Source organism: Zalophus californianus, chromosome 4, assembly GCF_009762305.2.
Source record: "Zalophus californianus isolate mZalCal1 chromosome 4, mZalCal1.pri.v2, whole genome shotgun sequence".
NCBI classification, from domain to species: Eukaryota; Metazoa; Chordata; class Mammalia; order Carnivora; family Otariidae; genus Zalophus; species Zalophus californianus.
In genome coordinates, this window is record NC_045598.1 from 116,096,825 (window position 1) to 116,114,919 (window position 18,095).

The 18,095-nt window shown below is 36.1% G+C and overlaps 1 protein-coding gene across 1 annotated transcript in view; it reads left to right on the forward strand.

Annotated features, from left to right (window-relative positions):
• The window catches only part of RP1 (RP1 axonemal microtubule associated), a 364,241-nt gene that overhangs the window by 39,907 nt on the left and 306,239 nt on the right, over positions 1–18,095 (forward strand). Inside the window, 2 exon segments of the mRNA XM_035726960.1 lie at positions 2,406–3,044; positions 3,928–4,099. Of these exon segments, the coding sequence (XP_035582853.1) occupies positions 2,406–3,044; positions 3,928–4,099 (811 nt within the window).

The window sequence follows — 18,095 nt, forward strand, 5'->3', positions numbered from 1 at the left end:
TTTCCTTCCTGGTCCTAGCACAAAATGTCCATTCTTTTATTTGAGGGGAAAAAAAAACCACCCCAAAACAAACCTCTTAGGCTATCAGCTTAGTTAGGTAACTGTGTCTTAACTTGATCACCAGGTCATTGGCTCTCCACATAGTGAGATCCAGGCAGAAGACTATTATAATTAAAGGCCTCACTTTCAGGCACCTGGGTAGCTCAGTCGGTTAAGTGTCTGCCTTCAGCTCATGATTCCTGGGTCCTGGGATCGAGTCCCACATCAGGCTCCCTGCTCAGCAGGGAGTCTGCTTCTCCCTCTGCCTCTGTCCTCCCATCCTGCTTGTGCTCTCTCTCTCATGCTCTCTCTCTCTCAAATAAATAAAATCTTTAAAAAATAAAAAAATAAAAGTCTTGCTATGCATTTACATATAGATAAATAAAAGTTCCCCAAATTAGGTGAAAAATGTGTTTCAAACACTATTAATGGAAACTATTTTAAAATATGTATGTAGGTAAGTAAACCAACCTAAAAAGTACTTGGAGGCAAAGAGTTCTGAAGTTCTTATTAAATACTGAAAGAATTCATCCCTCTTATAGTTAGTGAGGGCATGGAGATTAAGCAGCATGCTCAAGGTCAGACCATGTTTATCAGCTGAGGATAAGAAGAGGCGCAGTTTTGCTGACTCCATTGCAAAGGTGGATTCCCAGCTCCTGAAGCACAAACCTGCTACAGCTGCCTTTATTGTCTTAAGTACTATAATTACTTTAAACTGCTTGGAGAGGGGAGTAGGGGAGACATATCTAACTTCTAGGCTGATCTCTGAATGTATTTTCCTAAATTATACATAAAAATTTGCAAATCATGTTGGAGATATATGAAGAGTCTTAGACAACAGTTTGCAAACATTTAAGTAGATGATTTGGGCCAAACTTACAGCTGATTTATAATGACAAACATGCCTTTTTCATTTCTATAATACTGATCACTTTTGTTTAGTTTGTTCAGTTTGTCTTCAGGGCAGTAGGGCATTCTTACTCTGTCAAAAGACTATGAATAATTACATTCACTTAAAATAGTAGAGAATAGCTACAGTATGCTACAAATGAGAAGTGAACCCAGAACCAGATAAACCCTTCTATGAGCTGCTCATTTGTCAGTCAGACTCTGGCTTCACTTAGAAAGTAGAAGAGAAAAACCTCAGTCATTGGCTGAAAATGGCTCTTAAATTCCCTCCCAGTGGTTAATTTTAGAACCACTAATGGGAGCTGTACCTCCATTTTTAGTAGTTCATAGCAATGCTGTCATTCATTCAAAATATTTGTTTAATGCAGTGAGTGTTCCCCAATTGGTGCGTTAGATAATTTACCTGCATTTTTTATAATCTGTAATGGAAACATTTTACATTATCTTAATAAGGCCCCTATTTAAGGATTTACATGATACATTCCTTCTAGAATTTAATGTCAGGAAACATTTTACTCTAGATGAACTTGTTTGGTTCTACCCTTTTTCCTTGACTGCCAGGACATGCAGAACTAAATGGCTCAATTGCAAAACTCTTATTTTTCTCATTGGATGGCTTTTGATGTGCGTCTCTTTTGTTATTTTTTTTTAAAGATTTTCTTTATTTATTTGACAGAGAGAGACACAGTGAGAGACAGAACACAAGCAGGGGGAGTGGGGGAGGGAGAAACAGGCTTCCTGCTGAGCAGGGAGCCGATGCGGGGATCAATCTCAGGACTCCAGGATCATGACCTGAGCCAAAGGCAGATGCTTAATGACTGAGCCACCCAGGCGCCCCTCTTTTGTTATTTTTTAATTGTTCAAAAATTAATTTTCAAGATTCACAAAATTTAGCAATGTATAAGAAACAAATATTTATCTATAGCTTTGCCACTCAATGATAATTACCGTCAACATTAGGGCTATATATACTTTTGGATTTTTTTCCCACTAGTATAATATATATATATATATATATATATATATATATATATATATATATATATACTGGCAATGGCATGACATACGTATTTTATAAATTGCCTTTTCACTTAGTAATAGATTATGATCATTTTTCTATTCCAATAAATACAGACTTACAATGTCATGTTTAATGGTTGCATAGCTTCCCAGTGCATGGGTGTATACAATATAATTTATTTAACGACACTTTATTTGTGTTTAGATTGTTTTTAATTTTGAATTATAAATATCCTTATTTATTTCACTTATGTCCTTTTATTGTAAACCCCTTACAATTATCATTCAAAATAGGCAAGAATAACAAATGAATAAATGAATGAATGAAATGCTAGGAATAGCCTAGATACCTACAACTGTAATTAGATTGCAGTTGCATTATCATGTATTCTTTATGGTGCTGTCATTGTGAGATGAATAATTTTTTCCCCCTCTAGTTCTCAGCCAAAATGAGCGAAACTTCTTCCACTAGTTTTTCCATGATTCATCGGACTTCTTCTGAAGGTCAAGTTCCTTCCCCTCGCCACCTGAGCGTCATGCATCCTGTTGTGGCCAAAAAGATCAGCTTCTATAAGAGCGGAGACCCGCAATTTGGTGGGGTCAAGGTGGTGGTCAACCCTCGTTCCTTCAAGACATTTGATGCTTTGCTGGATAATTTATCAAGGAAGGTGCCCTTACCTTTTGGGGTGAGAAACATCAGCACCCCTCGGGGAAGACACAGCATCACACGCCTGGAGGAGCTAGAGGACGGCGAGTCGTACCTGTGCTCTCACCGCAGGAAGGTGCAGCCAGTGGATCTTGACAAGGCCCGCCGGCGCCCACAACCCTGGCACAGCAGCCGGGCCATCAGTGTGCAGGCGCACCACTCCCCTCCAACTGGCGCAGCTGCCGCTGCCGCTCCCGGCATGCTGCGCGCCGCGCGAAGGCTCTTGGTCTTTAGAAATGGTGACCCAAAGATGAGGCGTATGGTGGTTATGAACAGAAGGGTTGCGCAGAGCTTCCAGGCCTTTCTGCAGCACCTGACGGAGGTTATGCGGTTCCCGGTGACCAAACTGTACGCGACGGACGGAAGGAAGGTGAGTGTTTGGGGGTTTCTCACATCTGAGCTCACGTCGTGTGGGACATGGATGGAGGCCCCAGAGAAAGGAAGGCTTCGCGTGCGTGCGTGTGTGTGTGTATGTGTATTCCTACCCGCGTGGGAGGGCGCTAGCTCACCTGGGTGGGTGGCCCCACTCTTCTCTGGTTGGAATCTGAAGAAGCCACTGCCAAGAGGGGCTCTTTTTAATCTCACACTCCCTCCCCCGTTCTGCCTTCCTTGAGCACGGAGTTGTATAATCTGTTGGCACAGAATGCAATCGCGACAATATTTCTTGAAAAGCCATGGCCAAGAGTGATATTGTTAGGTAGAGAAAGCATTTTTTTCTGCCATCCATGCTGGGGGGTGGGTGGGGGAACAGGGGAGAGCTTCCCCTGCAGCTGTCAGCGTGTCCACCAGGCCCTTTCTCAGCTGTCTCAGGGTAGACGTTTGGCTACAGCTGGATATTTTGGTGGGGAAGGCAGAGGCAAGACTGCACACCTTTTAAAGATTTCTTAAGTTATGGCAGAAGACTGATCTCTCTTCAGGTAGTATACAGGTTGAATAAAGATGTTGGTCTAGCCACCCCCACCTTGATACTTGGTAACTTTGTATACATTATTGGTGCCTAATGAACACTTGGTGATTATCCCTTTCAAGGCCTGAATTGATTCCACTCACTACAAAATTATTATATGGAAAGGGGGCGCTTGGTTGACTGAGTCCACCTGACTCTTGATATCGGGGTTGTGAGTTCAGAGCCCCACATTGGTTATAGAGATTACTTAAAAATTAATAATAAAATCTTAAAAAAATTATCATACAGAAAGAACAAAAACTTCATGTTGCTCATGTAAGGACCTTAACTCTTTGGTTTCTTCTAGGTTCCCAGTCTGCAGGCCGTGATCCTCAGCTCTGGAGTTGTGGTAGCAGCAGGAAGGGAGCCATTTAAACCAGGAAATTATGACATCCAGAAGTACTTGCTTTCTGCAAGATTACCAGGGATCTCTCATCATTTATACTCCAAGGGAAGTGCTAGGTCAGAAGGCAGAAAGAGTAAGTCCCTTAAATATGTAGCTCTTATTTTTAGCCCTGAGTTGTGTTTTTTTTTCTTTTAACCACAACATTCAAAGAAAAAAAAAACAAAACCAAACCATGCTTAAAATGGCCAATTTCTTTTGTCACTTGAGAAAAAATGAGGGGATCAAAAACATTCTAAACTGGAATTGGTTATATGTATAGTTGGAAAGAGTCATAGAGATTGTATTTTTTTTTTTTTAGATTTTTTCAAATCAGTCAATGATTAAATTGAGGGGTTATGCCTTTATTTATGTGTGTGGGGGGCATATAATACCTAGATAAAAAATAAAAATACCAGCATTTCTTGATTTGGAGGGGAATTCTATGGAATTTGTATAAGTGACATCTAGTAGTTATAAAGTTTTCTCCAAATAGTACCATGCAGCATCATAGCTGAGCTCAGCAGGTTAGTTGAGTGACTGTGCTTTTAAAAATCTCTAAGTGCATATGAACTGTACCTTCTGAAGTTATTCCAGTAAAAATCACAGCCCTTGGATCCTTTTTTTTATTTATTAAAAAAGTTCAGTAGTCAGTTCATGCTGGTTAATAATAATCTAGGTTGATAATTCCTTAGGAAATGCTGCACAATATAGCATAATCCTTTGGGTAGGGAAGAAGGAGGGCTTGTTGATGCCCAAGAGTATAGGATGGGCTATACATTCTCTATGCAGGCATGGAATTGTAGTATTCATTGTGCTCAGTATTTTAAGCTCATTATTCTTTGTGCACAGTGTTTTAGCTCTGTGCTGAGGAGTTGATTGCCACTTACAGTTAAATTTTGGTTTTTATTTAGACGTGGAATAATAAACCCTTTAAGTAGTATTAATCCCTCTACTTATTGCTAAAGTGGGTGAAACTCATCTACTATGGATATACTCAATAGATATCTATTAATGTTTCTATTTTGTAGGCATTAGCTGCCAAATATCTGTTAAGCACGTGGTAGTACTGTTTCACTGTGCTTATTTTACTAAAATGATTTTATTATTTTGTGTGATATGGGTTGTGAATATGATTTTTGATGGAGTTAGGGAATCTGAGGGCTTTGTTAAATATTTAAAAAATTTTAAGTGAGGCCTTTTCATTTGTAATTTTGGTAAATGCATACCAAAAATAAGAGAAAATATTTCCAGGTTTGAACTCTGAAATGTTGAAGGTGTTTAACTGATGCCAAGTATATATAAATCTATACAAACTACTAATAAGAATTTGATTGAGTTTAAGAAGCTAGAGTACTAAAGTTATCTTTAGAGACAGACAATAAAAATATAACTAGATATGTTGGTCTGTTGTCTAGCTCTGTTCTCTTTTGTGCCCTATATTACATCAAATGTACTAATTATACAAAGTGAATGCTAAATTAATAATTATTACTCAATTAATGTTGACTTCTAAGTAAATTCTAAAAATGTTTTAACTTTCAAAATATTTTAGATGTCTTTCTTAGATATGCACAGACAGGAAAATGAATATCACTGTAAATTATTACTCACTTTGTTTGCATAGATAGGCAGCACTTAGACTCCAGTTTCAGTACTAGTAAACAAAACAATAAAACAAAATCCCGCAAAAATCTTTTTATTTTTGCTAGAATCCTTAGCAATTTCTACTTGATACTTTCCTTATTAAAATTGCCTAATTAAACTCACAAAAATTAAAATTCTGTGAATTTCTTGATTGAAGTAAGATTACAGGTTTTCTTTTTGAGAGTAGCTTGTAGAAATGTACCAGATATTATAGTGAATTCAAATAACCAATGAATACATAGAGGTGAGAAACATATTAATATCTTACTATGAAATTTAGAAAATATGGTATTTTTCATACTAATTATTTATTTTTCTTTTCTTTCTTTGCTGCCTCTTCTATTGGATATTTAAAACTTCTCTGTCTTCTACATTTTGATGTGGGGCATCTTTTACTCTTAAAATCTTGAAAGTGAGTACACATGTGCCTTCAAGTACAAAGTCCCAGATTTATTCTGTTTCTTCTGACAAAATGCATAATATTGATTGCTACTCAGACCATTCTTTTGCTTCAGAAAATTACTTGGCCTTAGATAAAAATGATTCTCAGAATTTATTGATATATCCTTCTGAAGATGATATTGAGAAATCAATTATTTTTAATCAAGATGGTACCATGACAGTTGAGATGAAAGTTCGATTTAAGATAAAAGAGGAGGAAACCATAAAATGGACCACCGTCAGTAGAGCAAGTCTTTCTCATAACAATGAAAAGAATGAGGTAGGCAGTTTTCTGGGAAGGAGAGATGATCGGTCTTCTGGTTTAAAAATTGCAGCATGCTCATTGTCTGCAGATGTCTCATCTCTAGAGAAAGACAGTAATCAAGAGGGCAGTTTGGCAGAGGACATAAACACTCAAATGACAGATCAAGACACTGAAACTTGCACTTTTGCCAGTAGGCAGAATGCTGCTATGGATACAAACATCATCCAGGAGACTATGGATCAAACAAAGCATCATTTTTATAGGCCCCCTACACCTGGACCAAGAAGAGCGAGACAAAAGAAATCTGTGAGAGGGAGTGTGACCTTGGTATCTGAAACTGAAGTTCAAGAGGAAATGATCTTTAGTGAAGAGAGGGAAGATGGGAAAAACAAATCTGAATATCATATGTTCACACATTCTTGCAGTAAAATGTCATCAGTATCTAACAAACCAGTGCTTGTTCAGATCAATAACAATGAGCAGATGGAGTCATCTTTAGAAAGAAAAAAGGAAAGCAGGCTGCTCAAGTCAGGTGCAATACATGCTGGTGTTGTAGAAATTACAAGTCAGAGGATGTTAGAGATGTCTCATAATAATGGCTTGCCACAGACTATATCAGAAAACTCAATTGTGGAGGAAGGTATAGTTGATAGTGGAAGACCAGGCAACAAAACTAGTATCAAAAACTTAAGACCTTGTGGTGACACCAGTGATAGATTCAGTCCTATTTTGGCAGATACAACTCATTCTTTAAGTAACAACTCTGGAGCTGACAGAACTATTTCTGAGACCCCAGCTTCAATAAGGTCTTCCACTGTCACCACAAGAATTGACAGACTACGTAATGAATTTGCTCAGTGTGGTTTAACAAAATTTCCAGCAAATGAAAAGCAGATTTCATCATCTGTTGCCAGCAAAAAGAAGATGAAATCTCAGCAACAAATGATAAATTCCAGGTATCAGGATGGAAAGATTGCAACCAAAGGAATTCTTAGTAAAAGTAAGAGAATAAACACAGGAGGTAGAATTACACAGGAAGTCATATTGGAGGATTCAGACAGTTCCCTTAAAGGAGGAATACTTTGTGAGGAAGATCTCCATGTAAGTGATATGGTAATTGAATCAAATTATTGTTGTTCCAAAAGTAATCTCAATCCCATGAATTCCAAGAATTTCCATGTAAATAAGTTAAATACTCTTCAGAATCCTAAGAAGTTTCAAGGACTTTTAGCCAAAAGGAAGTCCAGACCAGTAAGTTTAGGAGGACCTACAAAAAGAGAAATTGGTCAAGACAATAAAGTATTTCCCCATAATGACTTGAGGTGTTACAAAAATAATTTTGAAGATCAAAATTTATTTCATGTTTTTAACTTCCTTGAGCAAAAACTCAGTGCTTTTTGTGGACCACAGGCTCAAGCAGAAATAGCATCTTGGTATTTGAGAGGAATGACCAAGAAAAGTTTAGTTTCAAAAGTTAATAATTCACACATAACTTTAAAAACTCAGAAAAAACAAAAAGGGGATAAGTTGAAATTAAGTACTATTGTAAGTAAACAACATGTTACAACCAGGGCAAATTCCTTAGCTTCTTTGAAAAAAGCTGTTTTTCCTGAGGATATTAGCCATCATTCAGTTCAAAATTATATACAGAGATGGTTGCAGAGCATAAAACCGCATTCAGCTCCGCAACCTAGAAAATCAGCTCCAATACACAAAAAAGAAAGGAGTGTGGTAAGTTGTAACAACAATGGTTTTGCAGGAACTAATTCCCACACAAGTTCTGGAAAAGGAAATAATTTTGTTATGGAAAGTAATAAACACATAACTAAAAGTGCCAGTTCGACAGAAAATCTAGACAAAAAGGTGGGTAAATCTTTTAACAAAGGTAACGGTGAAGAACTTTCTAAAGATCTCTGTGAGAATCAAGTTGAATCTCTGAATGATGCTTGCTTTCTTCCCTTGCATGAAAATTGTGCTTTGTCACAGTCATCTATCGATGATCATAATACTAAAATCCAGTTATGTGCTGAAAAATTAGGACCAGAGGTAAGCCTTATTTACCAAGAAATAAATCTCGCTACAAAAAGGCACAGTGTAGAGGCTGCTATTCAAGTAGATCTTATGGAAGAAAACACTCCAAAAGACCTTTTACCAGTCTTGTTGCTTCGCCAACTGCAAGCTTTAGTTCCTAGTATTCATAAGACTCAGAATGGAATTATTCAAATGCCAGGTTCACTTGCAGATGTTCCCTTCCCTTCCCCAATATGTAAGTCCTATACTAATGTCCTTCTAGCTTGGCTTCTGGTGCTCAGCTTAAAGGGAAGTATAAATAGCTTCTGCCAAGGTGATGCTCACAAGACTACCAACAGAGCTTCAGAAATACTTGGATTATTGGAGGTTCTAAAGCATACTGCCATCACGGAGGAAGCTGATGATTTGAAGGCTGCTGTTGCCAATTTAGTGGAATCAACCACAAATCACTTTGGACTCACTGAGAAAGAACAAGACATGGTTCCAAGAGGACTTTCTGCAAATTGTTCCACACCCAACACTCAGAGAGTTCCTAAGTGCATTGAAAATGAAAAGACACAGAAAATCTCCTTTTTAGATGGAGGCTACTCTGCCAGTGAGGACTGTGGTCCTGAAGTCTGTGTTTCAGAGTTGACTTGTTCTTCATGTCACATGTGCACTGTGAATAAGACCTATCCTCCAAAAGAGACTTGTAACCTCAGTGACATTTTTTCCCCTAGTGATGGCTCTACCATTGATCAGACTTCCGTGAATAACGCTTGTTTCCTAGGAGAGGTCTGTTCACTTACTGATGTTCTGTCTTCCCATAAGGCTTGTGCTCCTGATGAAAACCATAGTTATGAGGCAACTTGCCCAGCTGATGAGACCTACATTCCCAACAAAGTCTGCAATGCCAGTGACTTTTTAAATTCCAAAGAAAACACATGGGCTGATAATTTGGAATTGACTGAAGAATTAGAAAGGAATGATGAAGTTCAGAAAGACTTAAATATTTTGGCAGACCCTGGGTGTAAACATGGCTTTAATGTATTGGTGTCACCCCAAAATACCAGCAATTTAAGCCACTGTGGCTTTACCATAAATGAAACTGAACCGGAAATTGATAAGGGACATAGTTCTGTAGCTGAATTTAAAAATTGTTCATTAAAGAAATTTCAGGGTAAAAATGCATCTACATCCTCTGATAAGGAAGACTCAAAGACTTCTGAAGAACCAGGCTCAATAACCAATAGCATGACATCAAGTGAAAGAAACATTTCAGAATTGGAATCTTTTGAAGAATTAGAAAACCAGGACAGTGATATCTTTCATACAAAGGTAAATGCAGGAGAGCAGGCCACTGAAGAATTGATCCAAAAAGAGTTAGAGACCAGTAAAAATTTGGAATTAATAGACGTCTCCAGCAGGAACATTACAGAAGAAGAAAAAAGAAATGGTGTAATTTGTGAGGCAATCAATAGGAAGCTGGCAATACCACCATCTTTAGTGTTTTGCTATGATTCTAAGCAAAATACTGAAAAGGAACTCAATGAAGGAGAAACTAAAATGAGAGTAAAAATGATGGTGAAACACATGGAAATTGGAAGTTATTCAGAGTCCTCTCTTGATTTTAAAAATAGTTTCACAAGACCAGTGATTTCTGATGGGTCAGAATTTAGACTAGACAGTGAGAATGAGCAGCCGTATAAAACATCCAGTGATGGCCCCAATAGCAGTTGTGAGGAGATTGCCCAAGAGAAAGAATACAATAAAGGATTTGTTAAAAGGACAATAGAAAAACTTTACAGTAAAGGAGAAATTATTAAACCATCTTTTTTTTCTGGGTCTGTGCATAGATCTCAAGTTTGTCCTTACAATTCTATGGAGTTTCAGTGTGCGAGGAAAGTAGGTCTTTATGATTCTGAAGGTCAGTCATTTGGGTCTTCTAAACAGGTATCTAGTAGTTCATCTATGTTGCAGAAATTTCCAGAAGGTCAAGATAAATGTGACTTTAATGATGTGAGGGCCAGTTATCATGGGGGAGACATTGTAGGACATAGTACAAAACAAAATGATTGTAACAGAATCGTTAAAGACCTAGAGGAAGGAGTACTGATTGATAAAGGAAAGTGGCTCCTGAAAGAAAATCATTTGTTAAGAGTATCATCTCCTGAAAATTCTGGCTTATATGGCAATGCAGACACCACATCGGTGGATACTCTGCTTAATAACAGCAATGAGGTACCATATTCACATTTTGGAAATTTGGCTGAGCTATCCTCTTCAGAATTGGAGGAACTGACTCAACCCCTTGAAGTGAAATGCAGTTATTTTAACATGCCTCATTGTAGTGACTCCGAACCTTTTTGTGAGGATTTGCTAGATGTTCAAAATAAAACTTGTGCCAAGGAGAGAATACCAGATCATCATGCAGAGGAGAAGGCTAGTCATAAGTCAGAAAGAGTATGCACATCAGTCACTCATGTCTTTACATCTGCTGGTAACAAAGTCCATCCTGTCTCTGATGATACTATTGAAAACCAACCATTGCCTGGTAATAATGTAATTCGTGCTGCACTTCAGGAAGGTGACTCTCTGGATAAGCTCTATGCTATTTGTGGCCAGCACTGCCCTATACTAACTGTTATCATCCAACCTATAAATGAGGAAGACCGAGGATTTGTATATTGCAAAGATTCTGATATTGAAAATTTCTTGGGTCTCCATTTATGGATGAAAATACACCCATATTTACTACAGTCAAACAAAACCATGTTCAGAGATGAGAACAATAAAGCAAGTGGTAGAAAAGCATTTATTGATAATGCCATTGATGATACATTTGATCAGCTTTATTTTAATAAGACATTTGACTTGATGGATAAAAGAAAATTAAGAAAATTAAAAGGAATTAACTCTTTGAGCTTAGAGGAAGAAAATAATTTAAAGAAATTTCAATTATATTTAAATAAGTTTTGTGTGAATTTCTTGGACACATCATTGTTGGTTTTGGATGATTTGAATTCAAATACACAGGACCTCACCAATCAGACAAATGAAATCTTTGAAATAGTTGATGAGAATAACAACTTACTAAATAGCAGATTTCAGAATTCATTAACAAATCTCAATCAGGTAGTAAGAGAAAATAGCAACTATCATTACTCCTTTGAAATGCGTGGTCAAACCTGCCTATTTTACCAAGTTGAGACATCCTTAAATATTAGCAACAGAAATGTATTAGAAATATTTTATATATTTGAGGATGAAAATCTTTTTATTTGGGAAGAGGAAAGCCAAATTGATCTTGAAAACAGTGATGAACAAGACTTAGAATTTTAATATCAGCACAGCCTTTTTAAATCAGTGTGTTTTTTCCTCATAATGAGATGAAACACATGGGATGGATATAGACTAGATAACCTCTAAAAATTTCACACTTTAAAATGACCTTATTCTAGAAAGTTTGCACTTGGATAATCTGATTTGACTTTCGTTATTCGTCTGTTCTTCATTTTTCCAAAAATTACAGACTCAGTTTTTATTCTGTTATTTTTGAAATTTCTGTGTGTTTTCCCCTGAACATATGTAATTTCCTGGAACTGTGATTTTTTTTTTTAGGACATCATAAAAGTTCCTAAGGACAGGAATTCTTTTTTCTCCCTTTTTATGTTGTTCATTTTAGTGCAAAATATGTATTGATGAATAAATGGAATAGACATAGTCTCAAAGTGTACTTACTAATTTTAACTCCAATTTAATAAAGGTATGAAGATAAGATCTCCACAACAATCTCATAAGTTTCTTGTTCCAAATGTGTTGAATCTAGTTTCCTCAGAACATCTATCTAATGAACTCACAAGCATTTCCAAGGGACAGGATTCACTGTTTTTCCTCATGATTAGAAAAAGATGCTTTACTACTATGCTGCCTCTTCGTACTTTGCCTAGAAATTACAATCTTTTAAACAGTAGTAAAATGTCAAGAAATCCAAATAGGTCAGAAAAAAAAAAAGGAAAAACTTAAGGCATGCTCTGTGAAGAAAAATTAAAGGAGCTGGAATGATTTGGGAAAGAAAATTTAAAATTTAAAATTCTCAAAATTGAAGAAAAACTGCTGTGTAGAAGAACTTGACATTTTTTGTATGTTCAACTGCATTGATAAAAACTTAATTAGATATAAGGAAAAACATATTGCCTAGGAGAATAAATACATTTGATTAGACTATAAATTGCCTGTTTTGAATCCTTGTGGTATTTTGCCTGGGATTTATCCAGGGAACCTTTTAAGATTCCTCCCACTTCATGACTATATCACAGACTATATTGATGGTATAGAAACAAGTCTTGTAACATTGAAATCTATGTCTCTTGTCTGGAATGGACTTAAAGTAGAACAATTAATTTTTTTTGGAGCCACAAATGGAGGTGCTAAAAACAACAAATTTGGTATTGAGTAACTAAAGGTAACTAATTACATAAAAAATACCTTTGGTTTCAGTTTAACATGAGTTATAAATCCATAAAAAATTTTAAGTTGTTATTTATTTCACCAGATGAAGACTTACCTCTATGTACAGTATACTTTTTCTACATTAAGTGATATGCTTTTCTCATTGAAAAGTAAAGTTTGCCATTTTACATAAGCCTCTGTAATGACCAGTGAGAATTTTGTTGAAATAAAGGGCTAAAATTGTGAAGAAATAATAGAAAAGGGGGAATTTATATTAATTTTGTGCCTACTTTGTAGTAGGTCTCTGGTAGTCTTACAGATCTATTAAATGTAATCCTTCCTCATAAAGACACTGAGTTTGGCTTTGCTATACTCCCTTTTTGTAGGTGACAGAACCTAGAGGCAGGGACATAAAGTACTTTCATCGGTGGTGCATAGTACCACTGTCAGAATTTGAACCCAGACCTTTGTGCTTGAAAATCACTGTTATTTTTATTACACCTTTATTATTTTTATGTGAGGAAAAAGTGGTAAAATATTTAAAAAACTGGGCACCTTGCATGGCTCAGTCAGTTAAGTGTCTGACTCTTGATTTCAGCTCAGGTCATGATCTCAGGATTGTGAGATTAAATAAAATAAATAAATAAATAAAATAAAATTCTCTCCTTCTCCCTCTCTGCCCCTCATCCCCCTCTACCTCTCCCTCTAAAATATTTATATTTATATTTATAATTTATATCTTATATATTTAAAAAATTTAAAAAATTAGTGCTCTCCCCAGAGAAGAGAGAAGGAAATTAATCTGGAAAGAGAATGATATTTAGGTGTATCAAGGAGGTTGGGAAAATCACAACAGCCAGGAGCTTATAGGAAAATATGGCATGTAGCATATGGTTTTTTAGCAATTATGCTACATGTGTTACATTAATACAATAACACTGCTAGGTGGCCCAGATGATATTGGGAAGAAGAAATTGAGAGTGACATAAATGAATTAGTAATTCATGACTGTGTAATGTACTTATTTAAGTTGAATGGGTTCATATGCATTGAATTCTGAGATTTGGATCCACATCTTATATCATGTTTCTATCCCAATTCTAGCATATTGCTTGGAACATGGTAAGCAACTAGTAAATATGTGTTGAATGCTTACCCCTTATTATCTTCAAATACATACAGGGAGATATGCAAAGATGCTGAAGGATAGAACTAAGTTTTTTGTATTTTATGAAGACTTGCATTAGAAAATATCTTGCAACACCATGAAAGAAGACTAAATGAAACTTCAGAGGAAATTTAAGAATTTTGCATAGACCTGGCTTTTGCTTTAAAGATGAAGTGCGCTAGGGTTGAGGAAGGGATCCTAGCCTATTGTGTTCTAGAGAATATAACCAACTTGAGAATCTTGGAATCCAGGTGGAATGGTGTAATTATTTTTATGCCCACAAGATGTCACCTGTGCTATGCATTACCAGAAGCTCAATTGCAGCCTTCAGAAGGAGCTTTGCATGACTAAAGGGAATGCAAGGATTGAGACAGTCTCTGGGCAGTTTGCTTCTGCTTCAAAGAAAACTGAGGACCCAATTGTACAGGCAACCCCTCCTCCCCACTCCAAGTCTTAAACCCAGAGGGCATATCAGTACTCAGAATTAGAGGAAATAGTCTGTTAGTAGCAAGGAGCTGAAGTTCAAAAGTAGAGGGGATACTAAAAAATGCAAGCTATTTAATAATCATCAGAGTTGATCCCAAGGAAAACTGAGTTTGGAGAGAGAGGGGACAACTCAAAATCCTAACTCCAGTTGAAACTAAGTTAATGAATCATTGGCTCAGTGGGTAGGGGTGATTTTTCCATGGTTCACAGATATTTTATGTCTTGTCTTTTCAGTGACGTAAAACACATCCTGCTTTCAAGGTTTAAACTGAGGTATCAAAGCCATGTTTCATGTTTGTAGCACACATTTTATTAGTTTCCTCATCTGTAAAATGGGGATACCACTTTATTTTTTAAAATTTTTTAAAAAAGATTTTATTTATTTGTTAGAGAGAGCACAAGTGGGAGGAGCTGCAGAGGGAGAGGGAGAAGCAGACTCTCTGCTGAGCAGAGAGCCCAGTGCAGGGCTTGATTCCAGGACCTTGGGATCATGATCTGAACTGAAAGCAGATGCTTAACCAACTGAGCCACACAGGCACTCTTGTGGCTACCACTTTAAAGGTCTTATCTGTAAAATAAATGTGCCTTTTAAGTTACCTTATAAGATTGTTGTGAGAGGATCACTTCAGAGAATGTTGGTAAAAGCTATTAGCACAGAACTTGGTACACAGTGCTTAATACATTTTAGCTGTTTTGTTTTTTATTTATAATTTAGTTTTTTTTGCCCTTCAAAAATTGAGGTATAGTTAACATGCAGTTACATTAGTTTCAGGTGCACAATCTAGTGATTTGACAACTCTACATGTTATGCTATGCTCGCTATAAGTGTAGCTACTGTCTTGTCACCATACGATGCTGTTATAATACCACTGACTATATTCCCTATGTTGTACCTTTCATCCCTGTGACTTATTCATTCCATAACTGGAAGCCTGTACCTACTATTGCCCTTCACCCATTTTGCCCATCCCCTCACCCCTTGTCCTCTGGCAACTACCAGTTTTTCTCTTTGTTTATGGGTCTGTTTCTGCTGTTTTGTTTTGTTTTTTAGATTCCACATATAAGTGAAATCATGTGGTATTTGTCTTTATTTGACTTATTTTACTTAGTGTAATGCCCTCTAGGCACATCTATGTTGTTGCAAATGGCAAGATCTTATTCTTTTTTTATGGCTAAATAATATTCTGTTCATATACATATGTATATATATACACACCATTTCTTTATTCATCTACTGATGGACATTTGGGTTGCTTCCATATCTTGACTATTGTAAATAATGCTGCGATAAACATAGGAGTGCATATATCTTTTTGAATTAGTGTTTTTGTTTTCTTTCATGGAATTACTAGGTAATATGGTATTTCTGTTTTTAATTTTTTGAGGAACTTCCATAATGTTTCCCATAGTGGCTATACAAGTTTATATCCCCACCAATAGTGCATGAGGCTACCTTTTACTCCACATCTTTGCCAACACTTGCTATTTCTTCTCTTCTTGATATTAGCCATTCTGACAGGCATGAGGTAATATTTCATTGTGTGTGTGAGTTTTTGAAGATCTTATTTTTAAGTAATCTCTACACCCAACATGGGGCTTGGATCTACAACCCCAAGATCAAGAATCCCATGGTGCCCCTCATTGTGGTTTTAATTTGCATTTCCCTGATGATCAGTGATGTTGAGAATCTTTTCAAGTATTTGTTGGCTATCAGTATGTCTTCTTTGCAAAAATGTCTGTTAAGGTTGTCTGCCCATTTTTAGTCAGATTGTTTTTTGGTGTTGAGTTGTATTATAAGTTTTTTATATATTTTGGATATTAGCCCCTCATTAGATCTGTCATTTGCAAGTATCTTCTATTCACTGTGTGGCTTTTGTGGTGTGTTGATGGTTTCCTTTACTGTGCAAAAGCTTTTTGTTTTGGTGAGGTCCCAGCAGTTTATTTTTATGTTTGTTTCCTTTGCCTGGGGAGACATATCTAGAAAAAATGTTGCTAACAGCAATGTCAAAGAGATGACTGCCTTTTTTTTAAGGAATTTTATGGTTTTTGGGTCTCACATTTAGATCTTTAGTCTATTTTTTAGTTTATTTTTGTGTGGTGTAAGAAAGTGGTCAGGTTTCATTCTTTTGCATGTGGCTCTCCAGTTTTCTAACACCATTTATTGAAAAGACTGTCTTTTCCCTATGGCATATTCTTGTCTCCTTTCTTGTGGATTAATCGATCATATGGGTGTGGGTTTATTTCTGGGCTCTCTGTTCTGTTCCATTGATTTATGTGTCTATTTTTGTGTCAGTACCATAGTATTTTGATTACTTTAGCTCTGTAGTATATCTTGAAATCTGGAATTGAGATACTTCCAGCTTTGTTCTTCTTTCTCAAGATTGCTTTGGCTATTTGAGATCTTTTGTGGTTCCATACAAATTTTAGTAGTATTCTAGTTCTGTGAAAAATGTTATTGGTATTTTGATAGGATTGCATTGAATCCATAGATTGCTTTTAGTAGCCTGGACATTTTAATGATATTAATTCTTCCAATCCACGAGCATGGAGTATCTTTCCATTTGTGTTTTCTTTCATTTCTTTGATCAGTGTTTTATAGTTTTCAGATTTTTGTATATTATCCTGTATCTTGCAACTTAACTGAATTTATTCATCAATTCTAATAGTTTGTTTTTTTTTTTTTTACTGGAGACTAGGGTTTTCTAAATATAGTATCAAATAGTGACAGTTTTACTTCTTATTTACCAATTTGGATACCTTTTACTTATTTTTTCTTATCTGATTGCTGCAGCTAGGACTTTCAGCACTATGTTGAATAGAAGTGGTGAGAATGGGGGTCCTTGTCTTATTCTTGATCTTGAGGAAAACTTTGATTTTTCACCATTGATTATGATGTTAACTATGGGTTTGTCATCTATGGTCTTTGTTATGTTGAGGTATGGTCCCTCTAAACCCACTTTGTTGAGAGTTTTCTTTTTCTTAAAATATGAATGGATATTGTGTTTTGTCAGGTGCTTTTTCTGCATCTATTGAGATGATCATATGGTTTTATCCTCTTGTGAATGTGATGTATCACATTGATTTGTGAATATTGAACCACCCTTTTATCCCTAGAATAAATCCCACTTGATCGTGGCAAATAATTTTTTCTAATTTATTGTTGAATTTGGTTTCCTAATATTTTGTTGAGGATTTTTGCATCTATGTTCATCAGAGATACTGTCCTATAATTTTGTTTTTGTTGTTGTTTTTTGTAGTGCTTTTGCCTGGTTTTGGTATCAGGGTAATGGTGGCCTTATAGGACAAATTTGGAAGTTTTCCTTCTAGCTTTTGGAGCAGTTAGAGAAGAATAGATATTAACTCTTCTTTAAATGTTTGGTGGAATTTTCCTGTGAAACCATCTGTGGTCTTCGACTTTTGTTTGTAGGGAGATTTTTGAATACTGATTCAATGTCATTACTAATAATTGTTCTCTTCAAATTTTCAATTTCTCCCTGATTTGGTTTTAGGAGATTATATACCTCTAGGAATTTATCCTTTTCTTCTACATTGCCCAATTTGTTGGCATATAAGTTTTCATAATATTGTCTTATAATCCTTTGTATTTCTGTGGTGTTTTTTCTC